This window comes from Arvicola amphibius, chromosome 10 (assembly GCF_903992535.2).
Source record: "Arvicola amphibius chromosome 10, mArvAmp1.2, whole genome shotgun sequence".
NCBI classification, from domain to species: domain Eukaryota; kingdom Metazoa; phylum Chordata; class Mammalia; order Rodentia; family Cricetidae; genus Arvicola; species Arvicola amphibius.
In genome coordinates this window covers 103,572,703-103,590,010 of record NC_052056.1, presented here as the reverse complement: position 1 = coordinate 103,590,010, position 17,308 = coordinate 103,572,703, and the positions used below count along the sequence as shown (strand labels likewise).

Genomic DNA, 17,308 nt, shown 5'->3' with positions numbered 1-17,308 from the left:
ATAGAAATAGGAGACTGTATAAAAACCAATGAACACCAGCCTGGTCTACAAGAACTAGTTCCAGGACAAGCTCTAAAGCTGCAGAGAAACCCTGTCTCCTGTCTCGAAAAACAAAACAAAACAAAAAAAAAACCCAATGAACAGTTGCCAAAAATCAGCTGCCCATATCATAAAAGATTTCCATTATGATCCGGAGCAATGTGTACATTTGTGTGTTTGAAGCGCAGTCAGGAGAGAAGGTCCCCTGCACTAAGGGTCAGTATTTTTTCCAGCAGCCCACACCCATACAGTTTCTTTGAGACACAGGCAGGCCTGTCCACAGTTGGTGTGTTTATTACCCTATATTCGGAAGCGATTCATGACCAGCATTGTGCTTAGGGATTTTTTTCTTCCTTTTTAAAGCGATAAGTGAAAGCATTTCTTTAACATGTTCCTTAAATAGGTAGGAAAGTTCCTACCTGTCTTCTCCCTTCTTGGGGAGCAGCCCCGTACTGGCACCCTAGAAGCATTCAGCAAAGCAACCCTTAAGCCTTCCCAGCCCCTTTCCTTCTTTCCCAGCAGCTGGGATGAGGGTGGCACTCCACAGCTCATTTGATCTTCAGGTCCTTCAAGGCTGACTCCAAGCTCTGAAAGTAGAAAATGGACAGGATAATTCTACACTGTCCTGCAGACACCCCACACCCATCTCGGCCCTAGCACAAAAGAGGGCAAAGTCCTAATCCCAGCAGAAGGGCATGCAACCACATAGGTCAGGAAATGATTCCCCATCCCAGGCCCCGGGGCAGCTGCCAAGGAGAAAATGGGGAGGGGGTGCAGGGGCAGCTTTACCTTCACATCCCAGATGCTCATGCCACCATCCATGCCTGTGGTGCAGAACTGCGAGCATTTGGCCTTGCCTCCACTGAGCACCGAGATTTGACTGTAGGAAGATTGGGTTTAGAGGCTTGGCTTGCTGACCACAGCGCCCAGACCTATTCCCATGAAAACTACAAAGATGAAGTAGGGCTAGCCAAGAACAAGGCTTGGAGGAATAGTATGTCAGGTGAGGAAAGTCCTTGCCATAGAACAAGAACTGTGAGGCCTAGGCAAGGACAAGCCCTGTGGCTCTGGGGTTTTGGAGGGTCCCTCACACTTGGAAGGAATCTAGGAAGGGACCCGCTCCCAGGAAGCCCACTAGTCACTGCAACATCCTAGAGGCCCCGCCATGCCTAGGCAAGTCGCACCAGCCACACAGTAAAGCTAGGCTGACTGCTAAGTAAGTTCCTGTTTGAGTGCAGCCTGCTTCCTCCTAGTACCTCCTCCAGCACCGTGCTATTTCAGCCCCACCTCCTCTGGCTCCCATCCCAGCCTAGTGGTTCTTCAGTGTCTGCAGAAGCACCTGACACTGTTCTTGTGCAGTGAGTCTAGGCCAGCGCCCGTGGCTGCACCACCCTCAGAGCTGGCCTTCTTGTCCAGATTCTGGAAGCGTTCGCGGGCTGTCAGGCCACGCTGGGAGCTCTGCTTGGGCACGTCCAGCCGACCACCAAAGCTCAATGTCCCCGCAGCACTGTCATAGGTAAACAGCACAGGAAAGCAGTCGTGGCCCTGAGAACAGACAGGAGTACCACTGAAGCATCATTTGAGGTAGGGACTCTAAAATGGGGAAACTGAGGTGTGAGGTGAAACATGGCCATGAGGACATCTGGCAGCAACTGAGGGCTACCAGGAGACCAGTGCCCCAGCTGGGAGGTACACCAAGACCCAGAAAAAGGGACCTCAGCCTCGGATGTATCAAGTAGGCACAGTTAAGAAGGCTGCCCTTCCTCCACTATGCAAGGCCAGCATCTACTTGATGCCATGTCTGGGGCCCTTTTATTGGGTGGACCTCCAGGTAGAAAGCAAACTTGGCAACCTCCATATTAATAGAATAGTGGGCAGAAGGGACAGTAGCTTTCGGGACACTTGGTGACTCTTAGTCCATTCCCACGGGCTGCTTCTAATTTGGTGTGTATGGGTGCATGTTGAGGTCAGAAGACAACCTGTGAGAGTTGGTTTTCTCCTTTCACTATGTGGGATCCAGGAATTGAACTCGGAGTCATCAGAGTGGGCAGCAAGTGCTTTCACCCCCAGAGCAATCCTGTAGGCCACAGGCCTGCCTTTTCAGTTAGGTATGACCCTGTCATTTGCACTGGTCAATGTAAGCAAAGATGTTAGGGCACGATTCTAGGACTCTTCTGCACTCAAGACAGCTGGGGAAGCATTGGAAATGAAGTCTCCTTCAGAGTCAGAGTCGCCCCTGCCCCTTCCCCAACACCCACATTGGATAGATGTGCCGGCAAGAACGTGCAATCCCAGTTACTCAGGAGGCTGGCCAGGGTTACAGAGTGAATTAAAGGCAAGCCTGGAGAACTCAGAGGGAAGACTAGCTTAGGCAACATAGTGAGACCCTATCAAATACCCTTGTGTCCTGCCACACAGAGCTGGGAAATTTTGTTAGTACAGCATAACCCAGACAGTTGTACATAATATACGGATGTGGGAGGGAGGGAGGGAAGGAGAGAGAGTGAAAAGGGACTACTTAGTGGCCTCTGCCCTTGTATCCCCAAAGGCCACTTACCGCTGCCACTAGACTATTTTCTGTGATGAAGGTGATGGCCAGGAGTGGCAAGGTTTCTGAGGCCAGGGTTGCGACACTGAAAGAGAAATGGGTCAGCCACGCTGTCCCTCTCACTCCTGCTCTGTGCTTCAGTTACCACTGTCCTCCCCACAACCTCTGCTCCCATACTCACGCCATCTTCTTGTCAGCGTCTGCCAGACACACAGTGCTGTCATGGCTGACCCAAGCCACACGGCTCCCACTGGCCGAGAAGCAGACGCCATGCACCCAACCACAACTGCTGCTCGACTCAAACATCAGCTCCCCAAAGGGCATCTTAGAGCCCCATGGTGTTGGGGCTGGCCGCTCCTCTACCTCCTTGATATAGGCAGAGAAGATCCTGTTGGGGAAAACAAAGGGGCCTGAGAAGGGGATTCTCCCCCAAGTCTGTGGGTCCCAGACCTGACTCTGCAGGACTGCTGTATTCAGGCTTGAGCCTCTGCCCTCTATATACCAAGATGGGGCCAGGATGGGAGTCCTAGTTCAGAGTCCTGTGACCTCCCAGCACCCATGGGACCCTAACATGAAAGGTGACTGTTCATAACTGCTACAGATGGCTCTAGGGGGTGTCCCAGTCCCTGCCAGGCTAGACTGTGGCTACAACAGCTCCTGTGCTCCAGTTCTGCCCTCCTCTTGGCCCCACAACACCATTCCCATTAATATTAAACTCTTCCTGATCCACCTGTTTAACACCCTTAATAGAAGACCATAAGTTTGAGGACAGCCTGAGCTATAACAGCAAGGCACCGGCTCATGAAAACAAAAGCGGGAGAGGGCCAACAGACCAGCTCCCTAGCTATCAACCTAAAGCCTCGTGGGAAGCCACAATCTCCAGGCCCAGGTGAGAATTCAGAGATTTGGGAGGAATTTGGATTCAATGACCAAGAGAGTTTATAGGGCCGTAAGTAAAAAATAACCAGGTTATCAGTCTTTTGTACCTTAGTAGGAATTTTACACTATAAACACCATTCTCCTTCAGTAGAAATTAGGACAGCTGTATTGGGGGAGGCAGGGGAGGAGGACTTGTGGGGACCCTGCTGACATTCAAGAGACAGCAAGAGGCAAGTTTTGCTAAGATTCCATCCTGGGGTGCTAGCAGGCCATGAGGGTGAAAATCCTGTCTGATGCCCCGGAGATCTCCAGGTGGCCTGGCTGGTAGCACAGGAGTTGGTTTAGGAGGAGGCGCTTGAGGTTCTTCCTCCATCCTTCAGTCCCTACTATTGCCTGGCTGGGGTTCCCTCTCAGGTGGATGTCCAGCTTACCTGCACTTGAAGTCACAGGAGCCGGCAGCCAGGAGCACATTGTTGGGGTGCCAGTCAAGGCTGAGGACGGTGGAACGGATGGGTTTTTTGATGTGCTTGCACACCCACCTACACACATGGGTGAGAAAGGCAGGCAGGTGGGTGACATGGACAGCAGTGTCCCGGGGACACAATTGCATCGACACTTGAGTGCCTACTCCAGGCAGTGATGTACTGGGTTCCTTTTGAGGTGAGAACTTGCCACCACCAACTGCAGATTGTATGGCTCTGTGGCTAGGGTGGGATTTGAATTCTGGTTTTCCAGACTCAAAACTATCCTTGTCCTCCGACACTGGCTGGGACAGGCATCTGGTGCACACAAATACCAGAGAATTGAATTCAAGGGTAGCCTTAGCTAGCAAGATGCTGTCTCAGCTAAAACTAGGGCTCGCAATGTGGTTCAATGGCAGAGCTTTTATCTCGCATGCAGGAGACCCTAGGTTTTAATTCCCTAGGGCTGGAGATGTAGTTCAAATGGTGGAGTGTTTGTCCAGCATTCATGGAGTCTTCCATTCCATTCCTGTCCCTGCATAAATCAGGCATGGTGGTGCATGCCTGTCATCCCAGGGCTAGGGAGGCAGACGCAGGAGGACCACAAGTTCAGGGTCACCCTGGCTCTACACTGAGCATGAAGCTGTCCTGAGCTGGGTGTTTGCGAGTGGCCCTTGATGTATGGCACACCTGAAAGTGGGTGGCAGGCCCAGTCCACAGTACTTCCAGAAAGCTGGTGGCAGTGTGTGCAAAGGGCTTGGTGGAGTGTCCCCCAAAGTAGCACTGGTGTGCTCTCTGTGTCAAGTCAGAGCTGTGGGACCACAGTAAAGACCATATGCCTCCCCAGTGAGACTCAGGACAGATTTCCCTGGAGTCATGGGAGCAAGAGTCTTTGCATTTCATTTGCTGTGTTCTGGTGTCATTTTGACCTTGCACCCCTGCAGTCCTGAGCTCCAGCAGCACCCCTACCTCCACCCTGGATTCTCCCACCCCCAGCCTCCTCTGGGCCCAACGAAGCACCCACCAGTCATTTTCCTGCTCAAAGTAACAGATGGAGATGACACGGGACCCACTGCCCACCGCGAACTTGTTCTCATTGGGGGCCCAGCGCACACAGCGAGCAGCTCGGTTGATCCGCAGGATGACCAGTGTGGGTTTCCACGTGCGGCCCTTCAGTGTCCACACATAGGCATTGCGGTCTGTGCCACAGGTCACAATACGGTTACTCTCAGGGGCCCAGTCGATACCTGCAGGACAGGGTCAGAGGACACAAGCTAAAGCCACCCAAGCTACAGTGGCCATGCCTAGCCGTGTAAGTATGGTGCCCAGTGCCTTGCTCAGACTAACAAGTATGCTACTACCGAGACATGCCTCTAAACCCCTGCCCCTGACTGGGGAATTCTATGCAAGTGCTCGACTGCTAAGCCATATCTCCACTCACTAGCATCCTCCACCCCAACAGACACGCTAGGGGTGACTACTGATGCTTATTAGGGGGACTACCAATTTCCACAAAATAATCCCAAACATTCTGGAGATAAAACCAAGAGATAGGTCCTAGTAATACTGAGCTGCTGGAGCTGGCCTCTTGGGAAGTCTACAATCTTTTACCACTGAAGCCAATTTGACTTTTTGTTTGTTTGGTTTTGGTTTTTCAAGACAGGGTTTCTCTGTAGCTTAGGAGCCTGTCCTGGAACTCCCTCTGTAGCCCAGGCTTGGCCTTGAACTCACAGAGATACACCTGTGTCTGTCTCCCAAGTGCTGGGATTAAAGATGTGTGCCACCACCACCTGGCACCAATATGACTTTTAATTTTAAAAATGTATTTATTTTGTGTTTGTATATGCTAGTCTGTGGAGGTCAGAGGACAGCGTGCAGGAACTGGTTCTTTTCCTTGTGAGGTCTGGGGATGGAACTCAAGTAAGTCCCTTTATCAGCTGAGCCATCTTTATGGTCCCTAAGTCAATCTGAAGAGGGTCTTCTCTGCAACCCAGACTACTCCCACTAATACAGTGAGTGAGCAGTCAGCTCTGCCTAGACCTGCTCTGTCCCTTTGCCTCCTCTCAAGAGGGGGGTCCTCACGCACCTGTCACCTGCCCGTTGTGCTCCTTAAGCTCGTGAACCTTGTTCCACTTGGCACCACTCTTCTCATAGATGTGTACCTCATGGTTGTTGGGGCAGATGGCGATCTCTGTAGGACACAGGCATGACTTTAGGGAGGCAGTGGCATGGGTGCCCACCCTTCCCACCTCATGTCCTGCTGGGCCACCCCATTCCTGGACCCATCCCCTGAACTTCCCCACAGCAATTTCAGGACCCTGGAGCTGCTCATCCCATCATCCCACAGCTCTAGCACAAGCCGTGCATATGTGTATGGATGGGAGTGCACTGTACGTGAGTGGAGGTCAGAGGGCAACTAAGAGCAGTGAGTTCTTTCCTTCCGCTACGTGGGTCCTGGAGAGCAAACTCATCGGGCTTGGCAAGCAATGCTGAGCCATCCCACTGGCCCATTTTGTTGCCTGGAGAAAGGTATCGCTATGTAGCTCAGCCTGGCCTCAAACTTATAACCCCCCTGCCTCAGCCTCTTAAGTTTTGGGATGACAGGTGTGTACCACCATGCCCTGTCCTTTGTGCTGTTAATCATAATTCTTTCCAGTACCCTCCAGAACTGTCCCAGGAGACCCAGGCTGTTAAACTGCTGTCCACCCAATATGCCAACATCTCCTTTTCTACCTGACCCCCCCCCCCCACCGGCTCCCGCTTGCTAGCTCTTCAGTTCTTCACCCCATTCCAGGAGCAAGCACTTGCCTTAAGCACAGAGGCCCAAAGTGTGGATTCTGACTGCACCCCACCCTCAAAGCTGTTTCGCTGCTCTGTCACCCCATCGTCCCCAGCTCATCCCAACTAATCCCAGTTCAAGAGGCCACCCTTGCAGAAGTGAGCACTCACGTGTACGGTCCTTGTTCCAGGCATGGCAGCTGATGGGCTCCACCAGGAAGCTGTGGTAGGCCATAGTCACTTGTCTCCTGGACCCAGGGGAGGGGACAGAATGTGTGTCAGCTGTGCCCTGTCTTGGCAGAGAAGCAGCTTGGGTCACCCTAGTCTCCTGACTGGCCAAGCATGCTACAACCTCCTTGAGCCCCAGTGTCCCTCATCCCAAAAAAGCAGGTGTCATCAATGTCCTGGGCTCTAGAGAACAAAAGATGGGTTTGGAACAGAGCTCGGGATTGAAGGCAATGACACTATGTGAGTGGGGGCTGGGACCCTGAACCACACAGGCTTGTCATCACCTCAGTTTCTTCATAGCACACACACATACACACACGCCATAAAAATTAGAGCTCCAGGGCTGGAGAGATGGCTCAGCGGTTAAGAACACTGACTGCTCTTCCAGAGGTCCTGAGTTCAGTTCCCAGCAACCACATGGAAGCTCACAGCCATCTATAATGAGATCTGGCATCCTCTTCTGGCCTGCAGGCACACATGAAGGACTGCTGTATACATAATAATAAATAAATAAATCTTAAAAAAAACAATTAGAGCCCCATAATCCACTTCAAACAGAGCCTAGCTCACAGCAGTTAGGCTTGTCAGTGCCCTGGTCCTCCCTTCCCAAGCCTTGCACAAAGCAGGCCAGGCAGATAAAACAGATGACATTCTAGGGCTAGGCTCATCAGAGCCACGGCTGGGCTCCCACAGCTTCCCTACCCCCATCCCCACTCAGGTTCAGAGGTCTCTGAGGCCTCCAGGCTCCCCACCAGCCCTGCCTGGCCTCCCCCTGGGCACTCACCATGCTTCTCAGACGTCCTGCTAGATGTGCCTTCCTGGCCACTCCTATCCACGTTTTCATGCCCCAGAGCTTCTCTGTTGTCCCCTCCATTCTCTCTCCACTAAGATACCCATCCCAAAATACCCAGAAGACACTACCCCCAACCCCTGTTCTGCCCATCCTACAGTCATCTCCCCGGAGTCAGGAGGGATCCAGAGTGGACGGGCATCATGGCCCTGTTTGCCAGCCGTGTGACCCAGAGCATGTCATATGCTATCTCTGAACCTCATTTCCTCATCAGCATAAGACAACAGTAACCATGCCCACCCCGCCCCCACCCCTTTGCGGGCGGCTGGGCCTGACAGCACATGCCTCTAATTCCAGCCATGGCAAGAATAAGTAGGGTGGTCATGAGTTCGAGGCCACCCTGGGCTACCCAGAGCCTGTCTCAGAAAACAAACAGGGCTGGGGATGTAGCTCAGTTGGCAGAGTGCTGGCCTAGCATTCATGAGGACCACATAAACTGGGTGTGGTGACAAGAGGCAGAGGCAGGGGAATAATCGCAAATTCAAAGTCCTCCTCAGCATAGTGAATCCCAGGCTAGTCTGGACTACAAGAGACACTGTCTAATACCAACAAAAGATGCAGCACAGCTGGGGGTGGTCAGGAAGGAGGGTCCATCAGTCTAGATGGATGTATTCAGTGGGCAAAGGCACTTGCCACCAAACCTGACGACTTGAGTTCAATCCCTGGGACCTACATGATGGAACAGGAAAACCAAATTCCTCAGGTTGTTCTGTAACCTCCACACGCGTGCCTGGCACAAGCATGAACACACAATCTAGTAACTAGATAAAGGTTTTTTTTTTAAAGGTATGTTGAAGCCAGACGACAAACCATGCTTTTGTTCCAAGATATGCATGATGCCCAGCCTCAATTTATTCACTGAGACACACCCTCCCTGACCCTACAAGCTAACTCTCAGCCACATGGGCATGCTCCTGCCTCGGGCCTCTTCACTAGCTGTTCGCTCAGCCTGTAATACTCTTCAGACAAACACACACACACACGCACACGCATACACACACACACACACACACACACACACACACACACACGGCTCGTGCCTACCTACTCCCTTTGTCAGTTCATTCTGGGCTCAGCTGCATCATGAACCTTCCACAGTGTACTCCTTGATAAGCCCTGCCCATGGCCTGCTTAGCTGGTGAAAACCTCTTGCTTCCAGACACAACAGGGACATTCTAGACAGTTCCTGGGGTGGCATAGGACAAATCTGCCAGCAGAAACCAGGACTATATCTGGCTCCCCATGCCCAGAATGGGGACCCAGTGAACTCTCAGAAGACCTGTGTTCAGCGAGTGGTGTGTTGCACACATGGCCCGGGCTAGACGGAAGGACTCAAGCCTTGCACACGGGCCAGGTGTCATCTGTAGATGCCATCCATCCTGTTTTTCAGAGACAGGAAACCGCCTGTCTGCCTCCTCAACACTGGCATTACGTGTGTGTGCCACTAATGACACAGTCATTTCTTCTTTTTGTTTTTTTTTTTTTTTTTTTTGAGACAGTGTTCTTTTTATAGCCCTGGTTGTCCTGGAACTCCCTCTGTAGAGCAGGCTGGCCTCGAACTCACAGAGATCTGTCTGCCTCTGCCTCCCCAGTGCTGTAATTAAAGGTGTGCACCACCATATACCCTGCTGGGGTTTTTTTTGTTTTTGTTTTTAATTATGTAAAGTGGAAGGACGCAAGTGCAAAGCCCAAAATGACCAGGAGAGGGCGTCTGATTCCCTGGAATTACAGTTCTGCTGTGATCCGTCCAACACCAACATCTCCAACACCACACCCAGCTTTTCACAGGGGTTTTGGAGCTCAAACTCAGGCCTCAGGCTTGCAAGGCACACTTACCATACATACCTATTCTTTTTATGGATCAGTCACATGGCCCCTGCTACAGCAGCCTCCCCTACCTCCCTGATCTCTGAGGCACTAGGATAAGGGAGGAACTGGGAAGTACAACCTTGAAGCCCTCACCTCAGCCTGCAGGCTAGATGGGGATTTCCCCAAGCACTTCTGGGTGGATGTTCCAGCCAGGGACACCTGACACCCGGAGAACAAAGACAAGACTCAGCAGCAGAGAGGAGAGTATAGGCATAGAATCAAAAGCTCACTGGGGGTATTGAATCTGGTTGTTTGTTTTTCTTTCTCTTTCTTCCACCCCCACTCCACAAGACTGGGTTTCTTTGTATAGCCCTGGATGCCTGGAACTTGTTCAGTAGACCAGACCAGGCTGGTCTCGAACTCAGAGATCCACCTGCCTCTGCCTTCTGAGTGCTGGGATTAAAAGTGTGCACCGCCACCACCCAGTTTAATTTTTTTTTTTTTAAGGCATGGTAGTTCTGGCAAACTTAAAACTTACTACATAGACCAGGCTCGCCTCAAACTCAGACATCTGCCCACCTTCCACTCACCTGCCCCATGTGCTGGGATCAAAGGCGTGCACCACCACGACCAGCATGATACGTTTAAATAACAAATACTAAGAAACATGTATGAGTGGAGGGCAGAGCTATCAAGGGAGATAAAGATTCTGTTCACATTTAAACAAGCAGAAACAGGTATGCTGAGTGTCTCTTGAGTACATCTGCTACCTATCAAAAAAGTGGAAGAGGGATGAAAGATGGTTTAGTGGTTCATCTACTCCTGTAGAGGACCAGAGTTTGGGTCCCAAGACCCACATCAGGTGTCACAAGGAGCTGTTAACTCCTGCTGAGGGACCCATTGCCCTCTCCTGGCCTCTGCAGGTACTACAGTCACATGTACATACCCACATAGAGATAACACACAATTAAAACTTGTTTTTTTTTATTTTTTTTTTCTTTTCAAATATTTATTTATTATATATACATTATTCTGTCTGTGTGTATGCCTGCAGGCCAGAAGAGGGCACCAGACCCCATTACAGATGGCTGTGAGCCACCATGTGGTTGCTGGGAATTGAACTCAGGACCTTTGGAAGAGCAGGCAGTGCTCTTAATCTCTGAGCCATCTCTCCAGCCCTGATCTGTTTTTTTTTTTTTTTTAAAGGAAAGATCAGTGAGGATTTATATAATTACTGGCAGGGTAGCCGTGGTTTCCACCACTTGAATGTGTCTCCTTTCAGGGTACATATCCTCTGTGAAGTCCTCTGTAGTGAAAGGGAGCCCTAAGGGACCGACAGAATCACCAGCGAGAGTGCCATGGTCCAAGCTGGAGTTTCTTCTACTTAAAAAAAAACAAACAAGGGGCTGGAGAGATGGCTCAGAGGTTAAGAGCATTGCCTGCTCTTCCAAAGGTCCTGAGTTCAATTCCCAGCAACCACATGGTGGCTCACAACCATCTATAATGGGGTCTAGTGCCCTCTTCTGGCCTGCAGGTATACACACAGACAGAATATTGTATACATAATAAATATTAAAAAAAAAACCAGATCAGCCAGGTGGGGACAGTGCACACCTTTAGTCCCAGCACTCGGGAGGCAGAGGCAGGTAGATCTCTGAATTCGAGGCCACCCTGGTTTACTGAGGGAATTCCAGGACAGCCAGGACTGCTACACAGAGACTGTCTCAAAAAAAAAAAAAAAAAAAAAAAAAAATCAGCAGAGGAAGCCTGAAGTCACTCCAAAGCCCAGCTGAGCTCTGGTTGGCCCCTAACTCCAGTGGAAGTTGATGGCCATCTCCCCGTGGCAGGCAGAAGTCCAGGGCTGTAGGAGTATCACCCCACCTCTCTCTTTACCGCCTGCAGCAGCAGGCTCCGTGTGTCCTCATGGGTAATTTAAGATAGACAACTGGAGGAGCCCTGGCCCTAGTTTCCTGGAACCTAAAGGTTGTGTGGAGGAGCAGTAAATAGCTGGCAACGCTAACCATAGGCACAGGTGACTGGGTAAATGAGGGCACATCCACCAACCAGTGACACTCGAACAGGACTTCTGACAGCACCAACACCCTAAAAGGGAATAGGAGAGCCAAAAACCAAATGGGGAAAGGGAAGACCCATTTCCCTCTTCTTACAGCTTCCGAAAGCAAGCAAACTAGCAAGACCCCAGACCTACAAAAGGGACAGGAAGGGGAGAGAGTGTCATCCACTGCCTGCCATCCACCTTGGTGTAAAAAGTACCCAAAAGCTGTGTTTGGTGGCCCCCTCACACCTTTAAAAAAAAAACCTAGCACTCATGACAGAAGAAGAGGGATCTCTGTGAGTTTCAAGGCCAGCTTGGTCTACATAGTGTGTTCCAGGCCAGCCAGAGCTATACAGAGAAACACTGTTAAAAAAAAAAAAAACACACACACACACAAACGCAACCAGGAGTGGGGAGGGGTGATACAACTGTAACTCTGGCATTCAAGAGGCGGAAGGGGGAGGTGGGGTTTCACTTACTTATTTTGGTGCTGCTGGGTGAGGATGAGCCCCAGGACCTGTGCGTTCTATTGCTGAGCTAGACCCTTCGCCCTCTCATCCATCTGTCAAAGGGGGCTGTGGAAGGTGGCTATGAGGCTGCTCCTGCTGTTACTGCCCTGGAAACTGGGGGAGACTGAGGGACTAGGGGTCTCTGTTCACCCAGGAGCCCTGCCCATGCAGGATTACTCCCAGACAGCAGACCCAGGGCTAGGTAGGGCAAGGGAGGGACAGTGGTCTGTCATCCTGAGGAAGGGTCTGTTTCCCTCTGAGTTCAGAACAGGGGCACGGAGTGGCCTTTGGGTCTTCAAGGCGAGTTGTTTTTATCCTGAGAATGTCCAAGAACATGAACTAGGGTCTTTGACAGGACCCTAATTTCTAAGATAGGAATTTTTTCTTTTTTTCTTTTGTTTGTTTTTTGAAACAGGGTTTCTCTGTGTAGTCCTAGCTGTCTGGAACTCACTCTGTAGACCAGGCTGGCCTCAAACTCAAAGATCCGCCTGCCTCTGCCTCCCAAATGCTGGGATTAAAGGCGTGCGCCACCACCGTTGAGCTAGACATGAATTCTTAAACTGTTCCTGCTGGAACACACTTGCACTCTAGAGACTGAGGCAGGAGGATTATGAATTTGAGGCTAGCTTCAGGTTTTTCCCCTTTCACAGTATTGGGATGGAACCCAGTCTGTGCATTCTAGGCAGGTGGCACTACCACTATGCCACACCCCAGCCCTCCAGGAATACTTTTTTGGCCATTGCTAAATGAATGCCTTCCACTCTGATGTTGCTGTTTTGTCTGGAGGGATGGTGAGGCGGGGAACACAGCCTGCTGCATCACAGCAATGCATCAACAATGGGGGAGAGGGAGAGCTATGTTCTCCTAATGAAACAAGTGGGGAGAAAAGTCAGAAGCCTTTACCCCAGGCCATGTCCTGTGGCTGGGGAGGGCTGATACAGCTCCCCTCCCACGTCCTCAGCTGCTGTGCAGACAAGGACACTCTTCCAGGTCTTGGGTCTCAGAATTCCTTCTAAGAGTGCTGGGTCAAATAAAAAAGGGCGTGGTGCCACACTGAGATACCAGCACTCAGGAGGCTGAGGCTGGAGGACCATGAGTTTGAAGCCATCTTGGATTTCATAATGAGAACCTGTCTTGGATAAACAAATAATTGGGGCTGGCAAGATGGCTCAGCAGATAAAGGTGCTTGCTGCCCAGTCTGATGACCTGAGTTTGATCCCCTGGACCTACACAGTGGAAGGAGGGAACCAACTCTTGTCCTCAACCTATCTACCTACCTACCTACACACACACACACACACACACACACACACACACACACACACACACACACACACACTCTAGTCCTCTCCATCCTGGCTAGATATCCTCCGCCCCACAGACAGCCTGTTGGTTCTGCCTTGCTCAGTTGACTTTTCTTGGCTCTGTTTCCTTGAATCCACAGTTTGGCTGGATTTGAGACTTAAACCAAGCAGGAGTTGCCTGCAGCAAGGACCTTGGCTCCACAGGCAATCCAGGAAGTCCCCGCCCAGCTCAGGCGCTAGCTCGCTTGCTCGGGGGCAGTCAGCAGCATTTTTTTTTTTTTCTTTTTTATGGTGCTAAGCCTTACTCAACTTCCTGTTGTGGGTAGGAGCCTGGGTGGTGTGAGCAGCCCTCGAAACCCCCAGTTCCTCCTCCTCTGGGCTGCACTTGAACTAGGCAAAGTCAAATCCAGCAACACAGATTAAAATAATTTTAAAATAAAATACTGTAAAACATCAGTTTTTCAAAAATCAAAACAAAACACCTCCAAAACACATAAAACTCAGTGCTGGCAGGGCTGTGGAGAGATCCTCAGCTCTTCATTCTTCATTTGTTCTGTGTATTTGAAGGTCGGTGTGCTAACTCCAAATGCCAGCAACTCATGTAAGAAGGGCCAGAACAGGCTCCAAAGCTACAGAGAAACCCTGTCTCGAAAAACCAAAAAAAAAAAAAAAAAAGAAGGGCCAGAACAGGGGCTGGAAAGGTGCGTTGCACACACATGCGCGCGCGCGCACACACACACACACAAACCAATGAGAGTGGAAAAGCTCACATACCATGGGGGGGGGAGGGGGCTGGACGGTGTTGCTCATTGATAATGCACTTGCCTAACAATTGTTGAGACCCTGGGACCATGACAAAATATTAACCCATGTGGAGGTTATTTTTTTTTTTAAATGATGCAAATGTGTGTTCACTTTTAATCTCAGCACTGGGGAAACAGAGGTAAGCAGAGCTCTAAGAGTTCGAGGCCTTTCTGGTCTACATAATGAGACCCTGTCTAAAAAACAAAAACCTAAAGCAAAAAAGGATCGCCAGAAAATTTCGTTCACACAGAACTTTACGTTACACTCTGGGGTGTGTCTGTATGTTGAAGGACAACCTCGGCTATCAAATCCCAGCAATAGGAACGCTAGGATTACAGATATACCCCAGCTTCTCGTAGATGCTGAAGATTCGAACTAGGTCTTCACACTTGCACGGTTAGTGCTTTCATGCGCCATCTCCCAGCCCCACACATTCTCTTATAAACGAAGACAGCCTGCCTGGTAAATCTTGTTTCTTAACTTCTCTCAAAGTCCTGCAGCAGGGCTGCAGTTTGGGACCCCACCCCACCCTACCGCCACACAAGGCCAGGTTCGGCCTGGTGCAGGAATGAGGTCGGCTGCAGGAGACAGGCACACTGCCAAGCCTGTTGGCCACATCTGGCCGCTAAGCCTCCGGATCTGGATGGTCCCCATTTTCCAGGCCAGACAAGTTGAGCTCCACAGCGGCTGGGTGGCTCGCCCGCGACACCGACCACGCCGCCCCAGGATGGAGCTGCCTGGGGGAACAAGTTCTAAGGCCAGCAGCTGGGCTGACTCCCAGTTCGGGATTCTCGGGGGTCCGATTGGACCTGCCCAGTCCCGAGTGGCCGGCTGGGCTACTTTCGTGCTGCCGGGGTCCGCTCGCCCCAAACCGGGTGAGACCTGAAGCCCTGAATCCTAGTGGGGTGGGCATGGTCACTGGGGGCGGAGGGATGAGGCGGGGCGGGGGCGCCAGCTCATTTCCCGGTCGCAAAAACCCGGAAGGCTGCGGACCAAGGGGGAAGTGACTGGGCGTGGGGCCCTGCACCCGAAGTAACGGGGCGACACGGGGAACTGGGATCTAAAAGCTGACCCAGGAAAGTGGAGAGGGGGCGCGAGGGCTGGGGCTGTGCCGCCTTGATGGCGTCGAGTGCGCGGGGAATTTCTGCGGTTCCTCATACCGCGCCCCGCATCCCCAGAACGCCGCCCCCAATAGCTCCTCTCCAGTCCCACCCTCGCCGGGAGTCCCATCAAGGCCCCCAAGCACACGGCCCTTCATTCCTCTTACCCCCATCCCCCTCACCGTCGAACATAGCTTCAAGCCCCCTGACTTCTAGGTTGCCTTATACCCCACACACACCGCGCGATCATCCCACGCCCCTCACCTCGGGGCGCCCCGGCCGCGGACTCTGGACAGTCGACGCGCCGAACCGGCTCTGAGACCCGCGCAGCGCAGCAGCCACTTCCTCGTGGGCGGGGGGCGGGGCCTCCGGGCACAGCCCCTCAGGGACCGGGGGCGGGACCCAGGCGGCTGTGGCCAGATCCCAGGGCACGCCCACCCCTCGAGGTAAGAAGCCCGCCTGACCACTGTAAAGTCCAGCTCTGCCCAAGATTCGCTTGGAGAGCGCACGTTGTCTCTCCTAACTACTTTCTGCGTGGGGAAACTGAGGCTAGGAGAGAGGGGAGCCCGAGCTCGGGCCACCAAGAATGCAGAGGCTTTGAGACCACACGCAAGCACCCCGGAACTTAGTGACCCCTGCGTGCCTCCGCCCCTCGCACTCTGGAAGCCACCCCTGGCGCCCAACTGGAGGCCCTGGCGATAGGCGGCCCCGCCCCACAATTCCTCCGTGTCTCAAAGTAGCAGAGTCGCTGGTGTCCAGGAAGGGGAGCACCTCCACCCCAGGTGACTTCTTGCTTCTGCCGTCCAACACACTTCACTCCTGCAAGTTACCTGGGCCGCCGTGCTCCAGGGTCATCCAGGCCGGTGGTTTCTGAGGTCACTTTGCTCCCCCCCCCCCCCCCCCCCGTGAGAGACCCTCCCTCTAGACTCCCAGCAGTATCCTCTGTCACTAATTCTGGCATCTTCGTTTACACTGAGAAGATCCTGAGCACTTCCTCAAGGAATGGCTAGCATGGTTAGAGGTGCCTAAGCCTGTGGCGACCCACACCTGATCAGGTTCAAGTTCATCATTGGCTGCATAACTAGTTCAAGGCCAGCCTGGTTTACACAAGACCCTGCCTCAAAAAAGCAAAGGGGAGCCGGGCGGTGTTGGCGCAAGTCTTTAATCCCAGCACTCGGGAGGCAGAGGCAGGCGGATCTCTGTGAGTTCGAGGCCAGCCTGGTCTACAAGAGCTAGTTCCAGGACAGGCTCTAGAAACTACAGGGAAACCCTGTGTCGAAAAACCAAAGGAAAAAAAAAAAAAAAAAAGGAGCAAAGGGGCCAGCAAGATGGCTCAGATGGCAAAGGTGCTTCCCACCAAACCTAAAGACCAATTCAATTGGATCCCGAGAAACCACAAGGTAGAAAGAGAAACTCATTCAGGTTGTCCTCTGACCTTCACACGTGCCATAGTACACTATAGTGTAAATACACACACACACAGAGTAAATCAAAATGTGTAATACTTTTTTGTTTTTTGTTTTTTGTTTTTTTTTTTTTTTAAGACAGGGTTTCTCTGTGTAGCCCTGGCTGTCTTGGAACTCACTCTTAGACCAGGCTGGTCTCAAACTCACAAGATCCACCTGTCTCTGCCTCTGAGTTCTGAGATCAAAGCACTATGTCTGGTGAAATAAAAAAAAAAAAAAAAGTTTGAGTGGTTCCCACAGCCTATGCCCAGTGAATCTCTCTCTTTTTTTTTTTTTTATTGTGGTTTGGGATTCAAACTCAGGACCCTACACAGTCAGCAAGCATCCTACAGTTGAGCTACATCCCCAGTTTTCACTTTTCCCATTGTCTCCTTAAATTTCTGGGGCTGGACTTGAACTCAGGCAGGCAGGCCTTGAACTTGTGATTCTCCTGCCTCCATTCTCCCTGTGCCACCAGAAGATTTAGCTCAGATTTCC

At 51.7% G+C, this 17,308-nt stretch overlaps 1 protein-coding gene across 1 annotated transcript; it reads right to left on the bottom strand.

Annotated features, from left to right (window-relative positions):
• Nucleotides 1-317: 317 nt before the first annotated feature.
• On the bottom strand, nt 318-15,782 carry Arpc1b (actin related protein 2/3 complex subunit 1B). The gene is made up of 10 exons (XM_038345124.2): nt 15,630-15,782; nt 6,877-6,953; nt 6,014-6,118; nt 4,952-5,174; nt 3,898-4,005; nt 2,769-2,975; nt 2,597-2,672; nt 1,379-1,584; nt 829-919; nt 318-626 (listed from the first exon to the last, which is right to left on the bottom strand). Exons 2-10 carry the CDS (start codon nt 6,938-6,940, stop codon nt 588-590), a joined length of 1,119 nt encoding a protein of 372 aa, XP_038201052.1. The 5' UTR covers nt 6,941-6,953; nt 15,630-15,782; the 3' UTR covers nt 318-587.
• Nucleotides 15,783-17,308: the final 1,526 nt, after the last annotated feature.